Source organism: Centroberyx affinis, unplaced genomic scaffold, assembly GCF_046629955.1.
Source record: "Centroberyx affinis isolate AG114_WGS23_722 - 3 ecotype Tasmania unplaced genomic scaffold, CSIRO-AGI_Caff_v1 ptg002447l_1, whole genome shotgun sequence".
Classification (NCBI taxonomy): Eukaryota; Metazoa; Chordata; class Actinopteri; order Beryciformes; family Berycidae; genus Centroberyx; species Centroberyx affinis.
In genome coordinates, this window is record NW_027280688.1 from 31,682 (window position 1) to 52,861 (window position 21,180).

Consider the following 21,180-nt stretch of genomic DNA (forward strand, 5'->3'; position numbering starts at 1 on the left):
TGTCCAACAGAGTGTGACTCCCATCCGCCTGGCTGCTTAAGTCTGGAAAGTCCGGTGGATTTTCAGGGTACCTGTTCCTCCCTGGAGGCCTCCAGCAGCGGAGGTAGGCAGAAAACACTGGACTCCTTCCTCTCTGATGTGGGAAACCTGGTTATCACTCCCACGCTCTGTCCTCACATGCACTTTAGTCAAGTTCATGTAGCAGTAATGCAGAGTTTAGGTAGTGAGAGATTTAACCGGCGGTTTGTCTAGAAGCTGGGCTCCTTCTTCTCCAAAGTACTGAAAACTGAGAAAAGAAATTGATACTACATTGCCTTTACATACAGTTAAGTTACATCCTTAAGTTTCCATAATAACCTTTGCTAAGCCTACTGAAGAAAAAAATAAGCCTCTTTTGAAAATGGCAGGCTGGTTGTATGGTATTGATGAATGCTAGATAAATCTGAAGTGTGCCAGCTCAAATTCACCAGATTCACCAGTTATGTTAACATGCAATTAGAATTGCTTTTACTAATAAATACATTATTTTAACATAATGTCTTGATAAGGCATGGCCTAGTAATAATAATACTAATAATACATAATAATAATAAACTTTATTTATATAGCACTTTTCAAAAAATACATGAGTTCCAAAAAATAGAGTAATATCAATATATAAGGAAATAAAAAACAGTAAAAACATAAAAACACAGTAGTCAAGATTTATGTAGGTTTGGCCCTTTTTACCACTTACATAGCAAAATGATTTATTTTTTATATGTAATGTGATTGTATTTTGCTTTATGTTGTTGGTCTGAAACATGTTCATCTGATGCTGCTCTCTCAGCCAGCTCATCCTTGAAAAATACATTATTCATCTCAATTACCAATATCCAGCACCTGATTTAATAAAGGTTACATTAAGATTCTCAAAGTATAGGCTGTACAGACATCATATGACAAACTCCCCAGTGTAATGAAGGGATTTTGGCCCATGTTTTCCACATTAGATGAGCAGTAAGTAAATCTCTGGGGTGTTGAGGTAGTCCATTAGAAACCACATGCTGCAACACGTCTGCTGAGTCTGTGCTTTTTTTTTTCTTTTTTTTTTTCCTCAGGTAACATGAGAACCCAACGCTATCACCTCGGATCAGTTCAAGTGTCTCCACAGCTGCGTGCGGCCCGGACAGGGTTTCTCAAACTGTGGGGTCAGGACACAAAATGGGCCTCGGATCTACATGCGGTAGGTCACAACATGACAAAGTGACAAGTGTCAGCTAAATGCTTAAAATGTAAAAAAAAATGGAGATATTGATGGAGAGCTGAGGAAACTATATGCAGGGTTCCTACACAGTTTGGATTTCAAAATTCCAGACCTTGATTTTGTGATTTGAAGATTTTGGTGTCCAGTATGATTTACAGATAGTCGTCTTGTTCCTACCAACTCTGCCACGTCACTCTATAGATGAAGATTAATATTCCCATCGACAAATATCAGAATATGTGAAATGACTGGGGTCTATAACAACAGAAAATGTATAGTCATGTCTGTCTGGTGGTGGAAGAATTATTCAGATCTTTGACTTAAGTAAAAGTAGCAATACCACAGTGTAAAAATACTTTGTTACAAGTAAAAGTCCTGCATTCAAAATCTTACTTAAGTCAAAGTACAAAAGTATTAGCATCAAAATATACTTAAATTAGCGAAAGTAAAAGTAGTCATTATGCAGAATGGCCCATTTCAGAATCATATATATCATGTTATTGGACTATAATTATTGATGCATTAATGTGTTCATCACTTTAATGTTGCAGCTGGTAAAGGTGGAGCTAATTTTAATTACTTTATATACTGCTGGGTATCTTAACCTATAAAAATATATCATAATTTATTAGTTGATTTATAATTTGTATTAATAATCTAAATCTGCACTGTAACTAGTAACTAAAGCTGTCAAATAAATGTAGTGAAGTAAAAAGTACAATATTTCCCTCTGAAATGTAGTGGAGTGGAAGTATAAAGTAGCATGAAATGGAAATACTCAAGTAAAATACAAGTACCTCTAAATTGTACTTAAGTACAGTACTTGAGTAAATGTACTTAGTTACATTCCACCACTGGTCATGTCTACCAGGCCAGTCAATATTTTCCCATATATTGCCAAAGTCTTTGTGCAATTTCCAAACTTATCAGGACCTGTAAATGACCAAATTCTTTTTCCATATTTCGAAACCTGTGTAGGAATCCTGTATTGATCAGCTCTAATTTTCTGTAAGTGTACAGCACTGTGCAAAAGTCTTAGGCACCCAAGATATTTTATATACATTTTGTCTTAGATGTTTATTTGTTTCTGCATTAGTGCATCAGTAGACTGCTCTTTATAGTACATTTTTGGATATTTAAAAACTTTATTTCATTATTTCTGAAAGCATTTTTGCTTTTTTTTTTTTACATCTGAAAGAAATTGTCAACTAGAACATGCTTTTATCTGAAGCAATAATTGTGTAAAATCTGTTTCTCACACACATTAACATGTACAAACAATTCCCAAACCAACTGATACCTGCCCGTATGTTTCTCCAAACAATAAACACGACTAGTCTCTACAGTTTACCACACACAAACAGCAGCTTGTGGAAAAAAATAGGCTTTATTAATTTATTTGATGACTTGTTTTTTTTCACGTTGAATTGGACACGTCAGTACATCGGAGACATTTTATTTCATCACAACATGAAAAGGCATCGGAGGACTCAATCACACATGTACTGACTGATAAATGCTTGGCTCTCCCTCCTACACACACACACACATACCCACAGACGTACATACAGATATACACACACACATAATGCATAGGGAACAACAGACAGCAAGACTGATGGATCCTGGGAAGAGTAGTGTGTGTAGGCATGTTTCACTGAAAGGCTACTTAGTATGAGAACTTAATAAGTAGTGTATGTGCGTTTGTGTGTAGTTTACATGTAGAGGAAGGTATGGCAAGTACTCCGTTTTTGAGAGAGTGAGTGTATTTGTGTTTGCATAATGTGTTTGCTTGAAGGACTCTCCATCTCCAGGCCACAAGGCTGACTTCTCCTCCTCAAAACAGACGCTTCTCATAACTGTAGGAGAGAAAAAAGTAGAAGACGGGAGAGTTAATTAGACCGAGAGATCACATGACTATCTCTGTGTGCGGCCGGAGGCTTCCTGTTGAAACGAGACAGAGGCAGCAGTGGCCAAAATGGACGGGCAAAAGGGGAAGTTGATAGCCTAACTGAAGGAGGCTTGTGTGTGTGTGTGGTGAGACATGAAACTAGGAGCCGTGTGTGTGTGTTGACACTCATGAAATACGAAACTGAACGAAAACTGTCTAACACAAAGCTGTGTGTGCCTAGCTGGGTGGATCTGTACTGAAGAAATGGCAGTTTATTCTGTGCAGTGTGTCAGCATGTTTTACGTGTGTGTGTGTGTGTGTGTGTGTGTGTGTGTGTGTGTGTGTGTGTGTACCTGTGCAGGCTGTGGACTCCGCCCTCCATCTGAGCCGACGACGTTCGCTTCTCAAACTTCAGATCTCCAGAATACATCATGGCTCTGCAAGAGGGAGGAGGAAAAACACTGTTACACACAAAACGCCAGGTATTAGGGGGACGGAATACACTGTTACACAATGCCAGGGTTAGGAATAGAGTGTTACAGAGGCGGATAATAAATACTGTGTGTGTGTGTGTGTGTGTCCTTACCGGAGGTGTGTGAGGCTCTTGGAGCCGATGTCCTGACAGGAGTGCTGGATGCCGGCGAGCAGGTAGGGAACAAACTTGTGGATGGAGCCTTTGTCCTGCACCGCCCCAGAAACCCCCTGGGCCACTTTAATCTTATCACACTCACTGTGGGGGGAGAGGGGGAGGGAGAACCAGTTTGAGTTTTAGAGCTTCGGAGTGAAGACACTTCTGCCAAGCGAGGTCATTTTGGTCCGTTCTCACTACGTTAAAGAGCTAGTTCAGAATTAGGATTTAGTTTAGGTTTATGATTTGGGTTTAGGTTTAGAATTAGCATTATGGTTAAATTACGGTAACTGAGTAGTAGGGCTGAATGATTTTGAAAAAATATCTAGTTGCGATTATTTTGACTGATATAGCAATTGCGATATGATTTGCAATATTAGAGGGAATGATCATTTTTACATCATTATTCTCATTTTCATTGAAAAACGTATTAAAATGATTATGGTGTGATTTTTGCAGGGATCTGTACCAAACAAAGATGTTTTCTTAACTCTGTACAATATGATGTGTAGGCCAGGACATCTCTGCAGCACGACAATATTTAATTTAAAATGGTATTTTCGCCTTCAACAAATATTGCACCTCCTGCGATTTGAAAATTGCAGTAGGCCATATTGCAATTTCGATAAATTTTGATTAATTGTTCAGCCCCACTGTTAAGGTTAAGTATGTAGTGGTGAGGGTTAGGGTTAGAGAATGAAAGGCCGGTCCTCACATTATATTACAATATAAATATATATGTTCCTCTATGCATGTGTCTGTACTTGAATTTTCTGTACTGGGAGCCCATGTTTGTGTTTATTTGTTTGTGTGTGTGTTTCTGTACCTGAAGTATCTGGTCTGGGAGCCCAGGTTCTTGTCCATGGCGTCCAGGGATCCCATGCCACGGTATTTCTTCAGCCTGATCCCGTCAGAGAAGAAATATTCACCTGGAGCCTCGCTGGTGGCGGCCAGCAGAGAGCCCATCATCACTGGACAGACAGACAGAGAGAGAGAGAGAGGTGGAAAATTAGTTAATGACAAAGACACTGAAGCCTAAATAGAGTCTTTCTGATGTGTTCATTGTTTTAGCATGGTTTCACATGGAAGGCAGTAAAAATCCATAATCCAAATCTATTGTTTGACTCATAATCCTCTTTCTGTAACATCATGGATTTTAATTAAATCCACATTACACTGTAGATGAACACACAGCAAAAAAAAAAACAAACAAACCCCAAAACAAAACAGCTCAACCTAATAATTTAGCTGATCCTACTGCTCACTACTCGCTTACTGTAGGTTTCATGGTTGAAATTAAATATAAACAGAATCCCTGTCATCCATCATAACATCTTAGAAGGATTTTGATCCCAAACCCTATGGCTGGGCGATTATTCAATATTATCGTTTATCGTCTTTCAGTGGAATCATATCGTGATGATATGAAGATATTTTAATATCATGACACATATTTCTGCTGTCTGAATTGATGATGACAAGCAAATTTTACGTAAAAACTCTCATAAAATGAGGTATGGTAGGAATATTATTTGAAAATTTCTGTTTTGTTTGACACCACACCTAACATTACCATTCGGTTACATGTGATGAACGTTAATTTGATTATTTAACGTGATTTTGCATACATGAACCATATCGTGATATATATTGATATCGAGAAAAATCCTTATGATTATCGTGATATTGATTTCAACCATATCGCCCAGCCCTATTAAACCCCACCCCACCCCCCTCCTACCTGTGGACGCGCCCAGTGCCAGGGCCTTGGCGATGTGTCCGACCGTCTGGATGCCGCCGTCGGCGATGACCGGCACACCGAAGCGCCTGGCGTACTCCGACACCTTGTAGACGGCTGTAGCCTGGGGTCTGCCACACGCCAACACTGGGTGGAGGGAGGGAGGGAGGGAGGGAGGAGGGGGGGATGAGTATTAAATGATGTGAAAAGATGTCGAGCATTGAATAAGTTATCCTTTTATCCTCTTAACCCTGTTTTTTTCCCCCCAGTTCAACGATCGCCGATGGCTAGGACTCTGACACACCTTTCACCTGAGAATACATTTAGACTCATGCTACAACACTCTGGAAATATGAAAATACATCTTTCTGGTTTTACGTTAGGTGACAAAACAAAAATTGTAGAGGTTTTTAACACCAGACTGTTCCTTTCTACAAGGGAAGCTTAAACATATTTCTTATCCAAATGCCAAAATCAGTTTCACAGTCAGAGCTTACCACAGAGTTTTACAGAAGATTAATGTTGGGAATTTTATTCCATCATTCCATCGTTTATCTTCCATCATAAGTTTCAACTCATCTCTTCAACAAATCCTTCACATCCCTCTCTCATGTCTTCTGGCTCTACCTGCCTGTCTATCTGTCTCCCTCTCTCCTCAGCTCTTCATTACATTATTTACTTTCCTTGCACTTCTCTTACATAATCATTCTGTGTTTACAGGAATATTGTCAGGTCACTGTGGCTCTGACCCTTTTCCTCACTATTCACTCCTTGTAATGTTTTAAGCCTATTTTTACTGCTGCACTCATTGCAAGAGCGTCAGCCGAATTCCTGAAATGTAAAATTCCTGAACATTTATTATATTTGCCGGTTTAAGTGATTCTGGTCCTAAAATCCTCCTAAAAATCATGGTTACCATTTCTCTCTTTGCTTCTGAAAATACTGATGAGCTTTGAAAGAAAAAATTGTCAGCAGACAGCAGAAAATTCAATAAACTAACACAAGTGACATGAAAAATGTTCAACCGAGTTAACAAATTAGAAATAATGCACTGACTTTTGACAGGCATGCATGGCTGAGACTCCTGACACGTGATGTTAAAAATCACACAGTGAATAGAAGGCAGGTTGGGGACACGTCTGTTACGGCTGGTAAAAGGTTTCATGGGACCAAGATTTCAAGAAAAAAATCTTTCACTTCAAACTTTCCAAAGGGGGGAGGGGGGGGGGGAGTCAAGATTGCCTAGTGGAAAACAAACTGCATTGATGCCAGCAGTTGTTTTGCGTGCTGTGAAGCTAGGAGCTGCACAATTATGGCTAAAATGATAATCCCGATTATTTTGCTAGATATTGTGATCCTGATTTTTGAATACAGTTATTCATCAAAAATATATATATATGTATGAGCAAGCGTCTCTAATGCGTCCACTCAAAACAAAGCAGAAAAATAATAAACAAAACACGCATCTTGTCCCATCCCAATCAACCCAAAAGCCCCGGTGCTGCTCAGACTCCACACTCATGACAGGGATGTGATCAACAAAACACACAAGTGACAAGGGAAGGCAGTGAGAGCGAGAGCAGGGAAGCAGGAATCTCTATTGGACATGGATGCATGTTGTGTGTCCAAAAACCTGATATCCTGGAAAAAAAACATCATCACATCCCTGTCAGAAAGTAACACACAGGGGGTTCGGACTCGATTTAAAACCAGCCACCATCTGACCGATGGCAATCATATGCATCCACAAGGCACAAGAGGACAGCATGTCTCGTTTTGATGACATCACAAGTCCAAAAGACCACAAGGTCAGTAGGTGGGCGGGAGAGAAGCGACATGTCACTCAGGATGACTGACAGATTAGTGGACGACACAGGAACAAGCATCCAAAACCCCAAAACACCCAAGGCCAGCTTTCAAAACAAAAAAACTACTACTACCATTACTACTACTGATGCAGAGCTGTTAACCAATCAATGCAGCAGGCTGTGAAGTGGGGGGGCGGGCACACTGTGGTAGTGGAGCCAATGGGAGCCCAGCGCAGGCCGAGGGGGGAGGGGGAACTTACTGGAGTATCCCGTAACAGTGGATGGGGTTTTGGGGCTGTGGAGCTTTATTGCTGGTGGTACACTGAGGTGAGCTGGACACACACACACACACACACCATACAAACACCACACACACACCACAGGGCGGGGAGGGGGGTGCAAGAGAGAATGTAGGAAGGGAAGAGAGAGCGAAAGATAGAGAGAAGGGGATGAGGGAGGGGGAGTACGAAGACAAACAAGATGAAGATGGCGGACAAAAATGGAGAAAGAATTCAATAAGCAAGATGACAGACAGGACAAAGCAAAGAAAAAAACAAAAACAAACAAATATTGCCCATGATTCGAGAGGAATCATGGGCAACATGAACAGACAGATGAAGTCAGAGACAAGAAAAACAGAAAATAGAGTAAGCAAGACGAACAATACATATATATATATATTTTTTGTTTTGTTTTCAACTGTGCGAGATGCACCACAGCAAAATTGATCTCAATGGCAATTTGGATTCAAAACCTAGCAAATAACGAATTATTATTCTTTGGCAGTTGTTTTTGCACCCAAAAAGTTCGAAATCGGCTTCAATTTTCTGACAAAACTGAATCACAACAACTTTAACTTGCAGTTTAACCAACATCTTTGTTTTAGGACCAATCAAACTAATAGGAAGCTCAAGAAATGAACAAGCTCCAAGCCAAGTACTGCAAACAGTCGAAAAGCTTAAACCTCCCGCTTTGAATTCTACGGCCAAATTCAATCAAAGTCAATCAATTTGTTCAACCGCATAACAAATTGCACCTAACTGCACTCAAGGTCTTCCTTTTCCCCCTCGCATGGCGGCTAGAATAACCAGATCAGAGGCTCCGGATTGGCTGGGGGCTGCTGTCACCCGGGCGGGAGCAGTCACCCGGGCTGCTGTGTGATTGGTGGGTTTGGCGGTCGTTCACTCACCTTCCTGTGTGATGCAGATGGAGCCGCTGCCCATTCCCACCCTCAGCCCGTCCGCTCCGGCATCGATCAGGTTCTTCGCCTGAGCCGCAGTTACCACTGCAGCCGCCAGGGGGAGACAGAGAGACAGTTACAGGTGAGAATGAGGACTGTGACTCCTGTTGGAAAGATGCCACTTGTTTATTTTGTGTCTTCTTATTTGTGTGTGTGTGTGTGTGTGTGTGTGTGTGTCCTCACCGTTGCCTCCAATGACCTGTAGCTGTGGGTATTTCTCTTTAATGTATTTGATCATGTTGATCTGGAAGATAGAGTTTCCCTGAGAGGAGTCCTGTACAAAGGAGGAAAACATCACAGAAGAGAGAAAAGTATTAAAAATAATCATCAACAATCATCAACAATAATCACTTTATATATGGAGCCAGTACACACACACAAAAACCTATAAAACCAGTCCACTGTATCCACTACATTCTGACCAGCAGGTCCAGTATAAATTGATTTGCTGATAGAAAATCCAGTTTATCCATTTAAAACCAGTCAGCCATACCAGCACATCCACATCCAACCCGTTCTGCAGCAGCAGGTCTAGCATTGATTCCCTGATAGTAAAGCAGTTTAACTACTTAATAACCAGTAAAATACCGATATAAATCTTTCTCCATGACTACCCCACTCTGCACCACACGGTCCAGTATAAACACACAATCTCTACCACTTCTACCACGGTCATGTATAAGGCTCTACAAGGGAAATGACCCCATTATCTCTCTTCTTTAATCACATTTAAATCCAGCACCTAAGGAACGAGGTCTCAGGATTACTTAATCTTAGATATCCCATATGTAAATACAGAGCTCAGCAAAAATGGTTTTTCGATACTTTGCGCCTTATAAATGGATATGCAATGAATGCAAACCATGATGATTCTTAAATTGACTGTAACTGTTTCCACTGATATGTCTTTATTTGCAGATTGTCTGCTGTGTGGCAATGTGTCTTTTTTATGACTGTATTGTTGTTAGCAGGTCTCTCTTGATCTCAATGAGATCTGCTTAAATAAAAGGAATTATAATAAAACATAAACCAGCATAAAACCAGTTCCCCCTACCAGTACGACCACGTCGACCCCGCTCTGCACCAGCAGGTCCAGCCGGTACTTGTCGTCGTTGTGTGTGCCGATGGCGGCGCCACACAGCAGCTGTTTGCGGGAGTCTTTGGAGGCCAGAGGGAAGTCTCTGTTCTTCTTCAGGTCTGTGCGGGCGATGATGGCCACCAGCGAGCCTTCCTCATTCACTATGGGCAGCTTACCTGGAGGAGGAGGAGGGGGAGCGGAGGAGATTAGAGAGGGTAAAAACAGGCGGGAGAGGGAAGCGAGTATAAACAGTGGCAGCAGAATGTAGGTGAACCCTCTGTCAATCTGTTTTTCTGTTGTATTTTGAATGAAAAATATCATAAACAGGGACATGGGGTTCAAAAACGTTCATAGGCTATGTCATGATCCTCACAAAACAAACGGAACACTGGCACTCTCAGAAAATGATGTCATGATCCTTGCCTTTTAACCAAATTAGTCATTCACTTTCACTATGAAAGGGTTAATCCGTATGAGCGGATAAGCAAAACATCCTCCTCACCTTTCTTACTCCTCTGCAGGATTTCGTTGGCTTCTTTCAGCGTCACTCCAGCGGGGGCGACCACTAGATCCTCTCGCTTCGTCATCACCTGAGAAGAAAGCGAGACACAGAGACAGAAAATAAAGTAGGCGTTTGATAACATTTTGAACCAGTATTATTTAGGTCAATGCCCTGACTGCAGAGGTCATGAGAATGCAGCACTGTGACAAAGGGCATGTTCACACCTAGCATGTTTGGAGCAGTTTATTTGAACTCTGGGGCGTTTACTCCTTTAGTTTCGTTTGTTTCAAACACTGTTGGCATCAAATAACCTCATAAATGCAGGTATTGATCCTCTTCCAAGAGAGCTGCAGTGCGGTTTGTTTGGAGTGAGAATGTGATCCAAACCAACGACAGGAAACCACCCCAAAATGCAAGGGTTTATGGGTATAAGGAGACAGATATTGATATCTGATAGCCAGCAGTTCCTCATGCTTGGAAAGCCTAGCAGAACAAAATGAAATCTGGGCTGATGCTCATATTCAACCATTCATTCATGTTAAAACTGCAACGATTAATCGATTAATTGATTAGTTGTCAACTATTAAATTAATCGCCAACTAATTTGATAAGCCATTAATCGGTTTTAGTAACTTTTTAAGAGAAATAAGTCAAAATTCTCTGATTCCAGCTTCTTAAATATGAATATTTTCTGGTTTCTTTACTCCTCTATGACAGTAAACTGAATATCTTTTGGGTTGTGGACAAAACAAGACATTTGAGGACGTCATCTTGGGCTTTGGGAAACATTGATCGACATTGTTCACCATTTTCTGACATTTTATAGACCAAACAACTAAACCCCGCCCACCTCGCTGAGTGGCAGGTTGTGCTCCTCCTCCTTCAGGAAGTCGATGTCTCTGGAGGAGATGATGCCCACCAGCTTGCCGCCCATGTTGCCGTTGTCCGTGATGGGGATGCCGCAGAAGCCGTGGCGCGCCTTGGCCTGGAAGACGTCCCGCACGCGCTCGTTGGGGCTCATCACCACGGGGTCCGTGATGAAGCCCTGCTCGTAACGCTGCAGGAGGGAGGGAGGTGAGGTGAGGAAGAGGAGGGAGGAGGAAGAACAAGGGGAAGGGAGTGAGGGGGTAAAAGAGGAGGAAAGGGTGGATAAAGGAGTGGATAGAGAGGGTGGATAGAGAGGGGAAGTTCAAAGGAAAAGAGGTGGTACATTAGAAAGGGTGCAAGGGATTGGCGAAGGGAGGGTTGAAGTGCAGAGACAGGTCGAAGGGAGATGAAGGGAGGAATACAAGGAGGTAAAGGAATGTATTAGGCTCCTGAAAGCCTGCTGGATGTTTAACTGCCTACATGAGCAGAGCAGAGGAGCAACGGGTGGAGGAAGAAAACACACTTCCACTGGATCTAACTACAGCAAAACTGACACCAGAAACTACACAGGAGGAAAGACAATGAGACGAGAGAGAAGTTAGAAGTTCATGTGAGATGGATGAAAAGATAAACACACGACAATTGAAGAAAAAAAGCAAGAAAAGAAACATCTAAGGAATGAATGGATGCAAAAAATGGCAGAGCAATGCAACAAAGAGAATCCAAAAAGACAACATGCCGAAGAAGAGAGAAAGAACATAGACTGAAGCAAAGGTAGGAGGTGAAAATGAGGAGAGGAGAGAAATGAAAGGAAAGACCAGAAGAAGAAAGAAGAGAATGAAAACTATAAAAAAGATAAAGTTATCGTCGCTACCTTGACTTTGCGAACTTCGTTGGCCTGGAACTCTGGAGTACAGTTGTGATGGATGAAGCCGATGCCTCCTGTTAGCTGGGAGGAGACAATGCATCAGTGTGTGTGTGTGTGTGTGTGTGTGTGTAGAACATGTTAATGTCAGATACGTCTGTCATACTTACTGCCATAGCGATAGCCATGCCGGCCTCTGTGACGGTGTCCATGGGAGAGGAGACTAGAGGGGTTTTCATGGTGATCTGCTTGGTGAGCGCTGAGGTCAAGTCCTGCACAGAAGACAACAGAGGGATATTTGACATGAACAGTGATAAACTACTGCTATGTAAAGTAGGCTATTGTGATAAAGGGTCTGAAATTAACACCCACTAAGCACCAGATGATGGTAAAATTAGTTTTTGATGGATAAATCAGTAAGTTTTACCCACCACACTGGACAGTAACGTTTTGAGACTATAACATTTGAATGCTTACATTATACAGTGTTTGGTCTTTGCCTATTCTCTAACTTTGTCCCTGCTGACCACCGTACACTCTCTCTGACTGTCGGCCAATCAAATCAAAGCAAAACAATGGCTCTGTATCAAAGAGGCTTCTGATTGGCTTCCTGTTACGCTGCTCGACACCAAGTGGTAGTGTCTACATTTCTGTTAACTTTTCTTCCTGTTTTTCTCTCTGCCTGTGTTAGTTGAAGATTGCTGACACAGACCAAGACAAAAAAAAAAAGATCCATTGTGTAAGCGAGTGAGCATGTTTCAAATCAGTTTTAAACTAGAAGGGCACTCGGAGAGCGCAGACCTCCGCCAAGGTTCGTGCTATTATTGCTTGTTCGTGAGTCGGATCCGGATCCGCTCCAAAATGTAATGGGTTCTTCCTTGGCCCATGCTACACCCTTCCACCAAGTTTCATGAAAATCGGGCCAGTAGTTTTTCTGTAATCCTGCTAACAGACAGACAAACGGCACCAAAAACATAATCTCCTTGGCGGAGGTAATTATAATAGAATTTAAAACTCTAAATCTGCTCTTATATGTTATTGAATTTTTTTGTTACTAAATGTTTCACACAGTAGCCTATCTGATTCTATACACAAAATAGCACTGAAAAAGGGTATAAAAATGTATATGAATATTTTGGCCGGTAAAAATTAGCCTATGCTTGGTGGGTTTCTTTCTTTTTTTTTTTTTTTATCTTAACCAGCCCTTGGCAGGTGAGCCAACTGAGCCAATTTTAGACACTGATGATCAGCCAGCAGGGTCAACCTTCCCTTTAGTCTCTTGATTTTCTCATAGTGTGGAGCAGGCTGTGACAAGCAGCAGTAGTAGTACTAGTAGTGTTGTTGTTGTTGTAATTGTTGGGGTAAAGTGTAGTTTCTGAACTGATGAGTGCTGACAGCTGTTAGACTGTTGCGGTTGAGGTTGGTGTGGACTGCTTAAAACAGTGGTTCTCAACGTGGGGTCCGGGGACCACCAGGGGTCCTTGAGGGGGTTCCAGGGGGTCCCCAGCAAATTGATGAATTGTAAAACTTAAACCATTAAACCATTATTTCATTTACAAGAAGTTAACACAATTAGAGGATATAGAAGAATGACTGGTTTGATCATAGTTTCTCTGTTATCGCCCTACCTACTGTACAGATAGTCATGGAATTCTGGACAAAATCATAACCAACAATAAAAAATATTCTCAGATTTGGGTTTGAGAGAGAAAATCTCATCAAATGGGGGTCCGTGGCCCTAATGTGGACTAAATTAGGGGGCGTTGATATGAAAAAGGTTGAGAATCACTGTCTTCAAACATGTGGTCAGATGTGAGCTGTATGTAGGTGCAGCATAAATGTAGTGTTGGAGAGTGTATGTCTGATTTATGCTGAGAGCAAATATAAAAGGTTCAGCAGTGCCGAGTCTTCTGGAGGCATCATGGGCTGAATTCAGGGAAAACCTGTGATGGGAGGGGCTCAGCTGATAATCCCGACGACACAGCCGCTCTCACCATCCAAGCCAGGTGCTCAGCTTACTCTAATACCACAACAGCTGCTCTAATCAGATTTGGTGTGTCCTCCTGCACCCAGACTCACCACTTGGTCTGATGTGAAGTCGATATAGCCTGGCAGGATCAGGAAATCACTGGAGGAGAGACGGGGGACAGGGAGAACAAGGAGGGGGGAGGGAGGAGAGAAACAGGTTAGGGCAACAGAAAACATACATCACAACATATAGTCATGGCAACCTTCCTCCCCACGGCTTCAAACATGACTCAGCCAATCAGAACTGAGGACCAGAACTATCCGTTTCACAACATGCAACCTGGACGCCAAAAGTGACAGAACTAAAACTAGGGCTGGGTTTAAAAAAATCGATTTTCCGATTCAAATCGATCTTCATTTGAATGATCCGATATCGATTCATAAAATCCTGAGATCGATCTTTTAATATATGCCCAATATATGCCTGTAGAGTCTATAGAGTTGCACAACTTGCACTATATTGTGTTGACTGCTGTAGTGTGTTGGTCATGTTAAATAAAAAGTACATTAATGTAACTGCTTTGAGGTCAATTCTAAATGTAAACATTAATATTTTTAATAATGCACCAGGTTAGAGGGTTCCTTGTACAATTTACAGCATTAGTTCTCTGAGAATCTCTTTCATATCCAAGCAAAATTGATATTGTAACTGAAATATCCCTAACCGAATCGATATTGAATCGAATCAAATTGGAAATCGAATCGAGATCTTGTGAATCGGAATCGAACCGATTCGGGAAATCAGTGGCGATACCCAGCCCTAACTAAAACCAAAACTTTAAAACACTAAGAAATTAACTACTGTAAACCAAGATTAGGCCTACATGGCAACTGAGGGAAACTTCAAAGTCCAATTTCTATGACCCCAGATTAAGGTTGGGCTAGCCCTTGACTTTAAAAAAAAAAAAAATGAATAACCTTGGGCTTGCACAAGAGGGAATCCCTAACAGGATGTTTTAAGTGTTTGTGGCAAACCTTCCATGTTCATATTCATGTAAACAAGTAAATACATTCTAGCTGAATGTCTTCTAGTTCAGAAATAGAAAACCAAGAAGCCAGGAGAGGAAAAACGCGACTGAAAAAGCCTGTTGAGCAGCACAGAACATGTGAATTATCTTTCTCTGGAAACCCCACAGGGTGTCTTGTTGCTGTGTGTGTGTGTGAAATGTGTCTGCAAAGCACTTCTTATGAGTGGCAGTGCAAGCCCATGTTTCAATGCTATGCCTGTGTGTACATGTCCATTTAGAGAGAGAGAGAGAGAGATAGTCAGACTGTCCATGCATGTGACATACGAGTGACTGTCAGCCTCCTAACCGCTGCCACGCCTTAACACACCGTGAATAACATAAACCCCTTCCAGGAAATCATGAGGAATAGGATCATCACAGGATCAAAAGTGTGGAGCTGAAACTCACTGTGCAGGATTTTCTTATCCGATACCGAAATCAATATTAAAGACGAGAAAAATACCTATTTCTTTGCCAATGTTGACTTTTGGTGATAGCGCTTTACATCCTCGCTCATTCAAATATTTAAGATAAGTGGTGATCACAGGAGGCTTTGTTTCCTGTTCAAAAACAAATTTTCAAAATGCATTACAATCTACAAGCTCCAGTAATATGTACAGACATGAGCTGATGCCAACATTAGGCCGCTACAAAACTTTTAAGGCTAGCCACCCACTTCTACTTTGTAGTGAAGTGTACTACCAAGCAGATCTTCTAAATATAGCCAAGTCGGCACAGTCCAGCATAACAACACATGATTGTGTACGCCAGCTGCTAAATTTGGGACCTGCTGTGTGTTCAGGGAAGCAATGTGTTGCCACTACCCCCCCTGTTAAGAGTTCACTTCCAAGACTGTACAAGTGTTTTCATTTTGTAAACCAAGGCCTTCACTTACCAACTACTTTTTCAAAGTGCCATAATCTGTTTCACTGTATCTCACTCTCCATGTATGTCCTCTTTTTAACTGCGGATGGGTAAATCAAAGCTACACACTGCTGCTAAAATTCACACTAGTGATAAAAGTTTACTGGTGGCTCAAAAAGGCAAATCTCTATTTCTGCTCTGCTATGAATAACAGCGATCATCACCCAGTCTGTGATATAAATGAAGGGGCGCTGGGTGCACAGAACTTGACCTTATAAAACAAACTATGCTGCTTTTGTATTCATATCTGTGTCACAGCAGATATCACAGGTATTGATCGGGCCAGGCAGGGGTGAGATCAGAGTCAACACAACAGGAAGAAAAAAATCCCACTACAAAACCAAACCTCTTCATTTTATCCCTGAAATATCCTTAAAATCTCTATTACATAAACTTGAATTATTCATTAGAAATAGCATACCATAGCTTTAAAAAACAAAACAAAACACAGGGTTAGTATCATGGGTTTTTAAGGAATCTGTTCATGGGTTGATACATGGAGACACTTCACAATTAAGGGATTTTTTTAATGCCTTTTGTGCATGGTTATCAAAGTGCAATCTTATCTTATTAATGAGTTATTAATGGAAAGCTCCTGTCTCCCTGAATTTCTCATTATATTGCAAAGGAAGCAGTCAAAGTTTAAGAGGGTTTCGATGGGGTCTTCTCCATTAATAACCCCTTTAACCGATTTTGCATGAATTAAGGGGTGAATTAATGTAAATATGAGGTTGTAATAATGAAAATAGCGATTAGTGGTTCATGCCCAGGACTGAACAGCAGTTTTGTTCAATTCAACCTCCACTGCAAAATCCCACCATGCATTCATCTAATATTGATCATCTGTAATTTGGGCAGCAATCCTTCATTCAAAGCTCAGTGCAGCATCACAGTCTTATCTGACAACAGCTGCAGCAAATCTCTGAGAGGAAGGTTGCATAATTAGAAACAAGTATTTTGCAGATGCCTAACGTTAGCATTTTAGCTTAAATACAAAAAAACATAAGGAACTGCCATGGCAGGAGTCGAGCAGCCCGTTTAGCCCGGGGCAGAGGAGCAGACATGCAGCCTTTACTTGTATGTGAGCCCGTCTCCTCCGTTAAACAGCTGCTGTCCCGAGAGCCCGTCGTCGGGAACGTAGCCGGTCTGTCCGCTGATCAGGTAGTCCGCCATGCTGTCCGGGTCGACACTTCAGTTTAGTCTGTTCAGTCTCTAAAAAAAATATCACCTAGCCGCGAAGACAGCAAGCCAATTCACACACACAGGCCCGGGAACCGACGCCGAGAACTTTCTTCGCCTTTCTTGTCGGCCGATCCGGCTGTTGTCTCTCAACTTGACGCTAGTTGATCAACCGTCGCCTTCCTCTTGTGTTTCTGTGGTCCAGGCCGACCGAGCAGGGGGTGATTCTGGCCGTTTGTGTTGCCGTTAACCGTTGGAATTTAAATTGAAAATGTCGGCATGTGAGATCCTTTCTCTGGCCTTTCTCCGCTACCGAACGCTACACGCTCTCGTGCCCTTTTCGGCTCTGCCTCTGGCACGTGTGTGTTGTTCCCGTCTGACAGGTTTTCCGTGGCTGGCGTCACTTCCGTCTCGGTCCCGCCCCCTTAGCGACAAAAACCGCAAATGTTGATTTATTTATTTATTTTTATTATTAATCATTATATTAGGCTACACATTATACACTATTTGAATAATACTTTTATCCTATTACTCAACATATTTCTTGTTTTAAAAAAATTTGGTTGCTAAGCGATGAATGGTGATTTGAGGTATTTTCGAGCAGCTATTTCGATACATCCTGGAAGTGTTCAGTGGTTCAGTCTCCTTTGAAACTCTCAAACGTCATGATTACAGTATCCAGCCACAGAAAGCTGTTTCACTTTATTCCACACTTAAAGGGGCATTGAGTAATCTGTGACACAGATTATCGACCTCTATGGGAGACAGGTAAGAACTGCAACAGCATCAGCAGGGGCCGGGTTCACCAATGTGTTCTTAAGATAGTTCTTAAGAAATGACATAAGAGGACATTTTAGGAAGTTCTTAAGAAGGCTCTTAAGTGAAATTCCTCAATATTTTCTTAATAAGTCTAATTTCTTACGAATTTCTTTAATTTTCCTACTTAAGAACTTCTCAAAATAGGGCCTGAATTAATTCTGGTTAATACACTTTAGGCTTACTGCCATTGAGGCTAGGAGACAAGGCTAGGAGGCTAGGAGACAAGGCTAGGAGGCAATGCAAAGTGCTTCCATCTACAAAACAATTGGGGAAAAACCTATTTAGGGCAACTAGAGCAAAGATTTAAACATTGGTTGCTGTTGGTAACTAAAATTTGTTAGCTTATTTTCAACAGACATGAGACAGAGGCCTACCTGGCCCTACACCAAATAAAGCTTTACAATAAATGTTAATCTTAATGTTAGGTGTAGGGGAACCTATGAAGACTTTGAACTATAACCTACTTGTCTAAAATGTGTTTAAATATATTATATTAGAGGCTTACCTTTTCACTGTAGGAATTTTAAGACAGGTGAAGGGTTGTCTTAAAGTTAAGAAAATAATCAAGGACAAATTTGAGAACTTTCATTTCAAGAATACCATTTATTCGTAAGTTTTTTCTTAGGAAGAAACATAAGAAGAAAGTTAAGAAAATATATAAGAACTGTTTTTGAGAATAGCATTTTTTCCAATTTTTTTTCTTAAGACTAAAATTAAGAAAAAAATGGCACTTGAGAACATTTTTTTTTCTTAAGAAGGTTTTGTGAATCCGGCCCCAGGTCTCTAGGTGTCTAGCACAACACCCCCACCTTTTTCACACGCGTGGCCTGTTGCTGGCACAAACATAGTCACTTTTTCATAATAGAGACAAGTAAGCTAGTAGAAATCCAACAGAAAGGCAGTAAAGATAACATAATATTAAAGCAACAGCGATGCAATCACAGGTGAGCATTTATCAGGAAGGATGAGTTCAGCAAAAGTTGGACATATAAAGTGGGACACTTAAGGGTTTTTGTGTATATTTCTAAATGAAAATCCTCATTACCTTACTGACTCCAAATCACATCACATGATCCTTGATGTGACATCATAGAAAGGGGCGGAGCAAACCTTAGAAAGCTCAGCCAAAGTCTCTCTGGCTTCGCCCTCACAGCAGATAAGTCTCTCTGTTGTGATGTTGTAACTGTCATAAACTGCACCATGCCATAGTTTGTTGTACTGCATAATACTTACACATGCATGAAAAATATACATACGTATGAACAAATGAATGTGCTTAAATTGTAATTGGGGTAGCCTACCGTTTTCACTTGGATTATATCATTGTAGAATAGAAGAGTGGTTCTCAACCTTTTTGGCTCATGACCCCTTAAAACAAAGCGATGTCTACTCGCAATCCCGGTCACAAGCATATAGAGTTTAAACCAACGAATGATTTTCCCTTTTCAGGTTGTTTCATTTGATTCATTATCAGAGGAGGCACAGAGGCTAAAAACAATTCAGTATTTTACAAGAGAAAATGGAAAAATTAAGGAAAAATCAGAAAAAATAGACATGATAAAACATTTGTATAGTAGAAATATGTTTTTTTCCTATTCCATAAATTACCCCGCGACCCCCCCAAAATTATCTTGCGACCCACTGGGGGGGTCCTGACCCCCAGGTTGAGAACCACTGGAATAGAAGAGCGTCCCACTTTATCTAACCGGCTGTCCCACTTTGCCAACTGCTGAATGAAATTTGGCTTTGACCCCACTGTGCACAAATGCACGTCATTCATCCTGTAGCTATAACATGGATCATTCTTATTTGATTAGGCAATGTACTGAGAAATTCAGACATATAATGTGTTGGGCTAGTGTGTTGGATAGAGGTTGATTAACGTCATCAGAACTGCAGACAAGAACTATCTGTTTTATAAAAGGGAACACCTGCTTGTCCTGCTGTGGGATAAACACTTGGGGGCGCAATCCTCCTTTCATTCAGGTTTACTGTGTGTGTGTGTGTGTGTGTGTGTGTGTGTGTGTGTGTGTGTGCAGTCCATCAAGGTGAAACTGGGTCACACACATCAGGGCAGAGAGTGCAGTGGAGCAGTTAATAATATCGCTAGTGGCACACCATCTCACACACACACACACACACTATATTAGGCCATATAGCAGACACACTGGCCCCTATGTGGAAGGAGGTGCCAGGCTGTTAATGTCACAGTTAAGCCTGTGAACATAAGCTGTGGAAGTCTGTCTGCAGCATGGTGACAGGCAGCCATCTAATTATTCTGAACAAAACAATACACCAACAGGAAATCCTACTTTTCTTCCCCCCCTACACCTTCCCATTACATTACACAGCTTACAGATTAAACTTTTGTAGAAGACAACATCAAACTTTTCCTATTGTTTTTGTTTACTGTGTGACAAAAAGAAGAACTGTTTGGAAAAGCCTGCAGCAGGGCTAATGCAGGACAGATGCAGGGTGTGTGTGTGTGTGTGTGTGTGTGTGTGGGGTGGGGGGTGTCATGGGAGAAAACCAAATGCAGATCTGAACTCTTAAAGTATTTGAAAAGCAACACATGGGCGTTTTCTTACCAGTGTATCAGTATCATTGTAATAAAATCCACAAGTGAGGACTCAGGTCACACTTTGAATTGCTCTGAGACTTCACTTGGGTTCTGGTGACTTGGTACTCGAATTTGACTTTGGTGACTGGAAAAGGTTTCTAAAGTCTTGACAAAAGATCTTGTGTTTGTGTAAATGACTTAGATTGAAAGTGATGAGATTTGTTCCAGCAGACTGAATTTAAACTCTGTGAATTGAATTTATTGAAGTTGAAACTGAAACTCATGATGCTCTTACCAAGTTTAGTTTTCTTTAAGATATTAAATTGATACTGGACTCTTGATTTGTTCTGACTCGACTTGGTGTTCTACATTTAGACTTGACATCAATGACATGGACTTGACTCAGTAATCTACATGTGGACTTGAGACTTGACTTGAGACTTATGCCTCAAGACTTGAGATCGACTTGGGACTTGAGCAAAGCAAAGCAGACTTGGTCACACCTCTGGTAAAATCATTTGGGGCTGCGCTCTTGTACTGAGATTATATCCAAAATCTGAGTACAGAGACAAAGCATTAAACAATGTGTTATCAGAATAAAGCTCACTGTAAGATCAATGGGTTTGTCATGTTCACCAAAATCAAGACTGTAAACATATATATAGTGTATTTTTTCCCCCTAAAATTAGTAGATTTCCCCAAAATCGGGGCAGCAAGGTGGTCTTGCTGTTCAAGTCACAATGAAATTGGATTTTGAGAGCATCTTACTTCCTTAATGTGATGTATTTCCTGGTAGATAC

At 41.2% G+C, this 21,180-nt stretch overlaps 1 protein-coding gene across 5 annotated transcripts; it reads right to left on the minus strand.

Annotated features, from left to right (window-relative positions):
• Positions 1 to 2,614: 2,614 nt before the first annotated feature.
• On the minus strand, positions 2,615 to 17,365 carry impdh2 (IMP (inosine 5'-monophosphate) dehydrogenase 2). 5 transcript variants are annotated; one of them, XM_071533872.1, is made up of 15 exons: positions 16,898 to 17,365; positions 13,943 to 13,991; positions 12,034 to 12,135; positions 11,873 to 11,947; positions 10,982 to 11,188; positions 10,132 to 10,219; positions 9,606 to 9,805; positions 8,735 to 8,825; positions 8,501 to 8,596; positions 7,572 to 7,643; positions 5,507 to 5,650; positions 4,592 to 4,736; positions 3,724 to 3,867; positions 3,491 to 3,574; positions 2,615 to 3,105 (listed from the first exon to the last, which is right to left on the minus strand). In XM_071533872.1, the coding sequence occupies exons 1-15, from the start codon at positions 16,993 to 16,995 to the stop codon at positions 3,084 to 3,086; spliced, it is 1,617 nt and encodes a 538-aa protein (XP_071389973.1). In that variant the 5' UTR covers positions 16,996 to 17,365; the 3' UTR covers positions 2,615 to 3,083. The 5 variants fall into 5 exon arrangements, with proteins under 5 accessions (XP_071389973.1, XP_071389976.1, XP_071389975.1 ...); XM_071533875.1 differs by lacking the exon at positions 11,873 to 11,947; XM_071533874.1 differs by lacking the exon at positions 7,572 to 7,643 and having other exon boundaries at positions 11,888 to 11,947.
• Between the last annotated feature and the right edge of the window lie 3,815 nt (positions 17,366 to 21,180).

Coding starts and splice junctions, on each gene's coding strand:
- impdh2 (XM_071533872.1), bottom strand. CDS start 16,995: ATGGCGGACTACCTGATCAGCGGACAGACCGGCTACGTTCCCGACGAC. Junction 12,136..13,942: donor ACTTCACATCAGACCAAGTG/GTGAGTCTGGGT, acceptor TCTTCTGTGCAG/GACTTGACCTCAGCGCTCAC. Junction 8,826..9,605: donor GGGTCGACGTGGTCGTACTG/GTAGGGGGAACT, acceptor TCCTTTGTACAG/GACTCCTCTCAGGGAAACTC.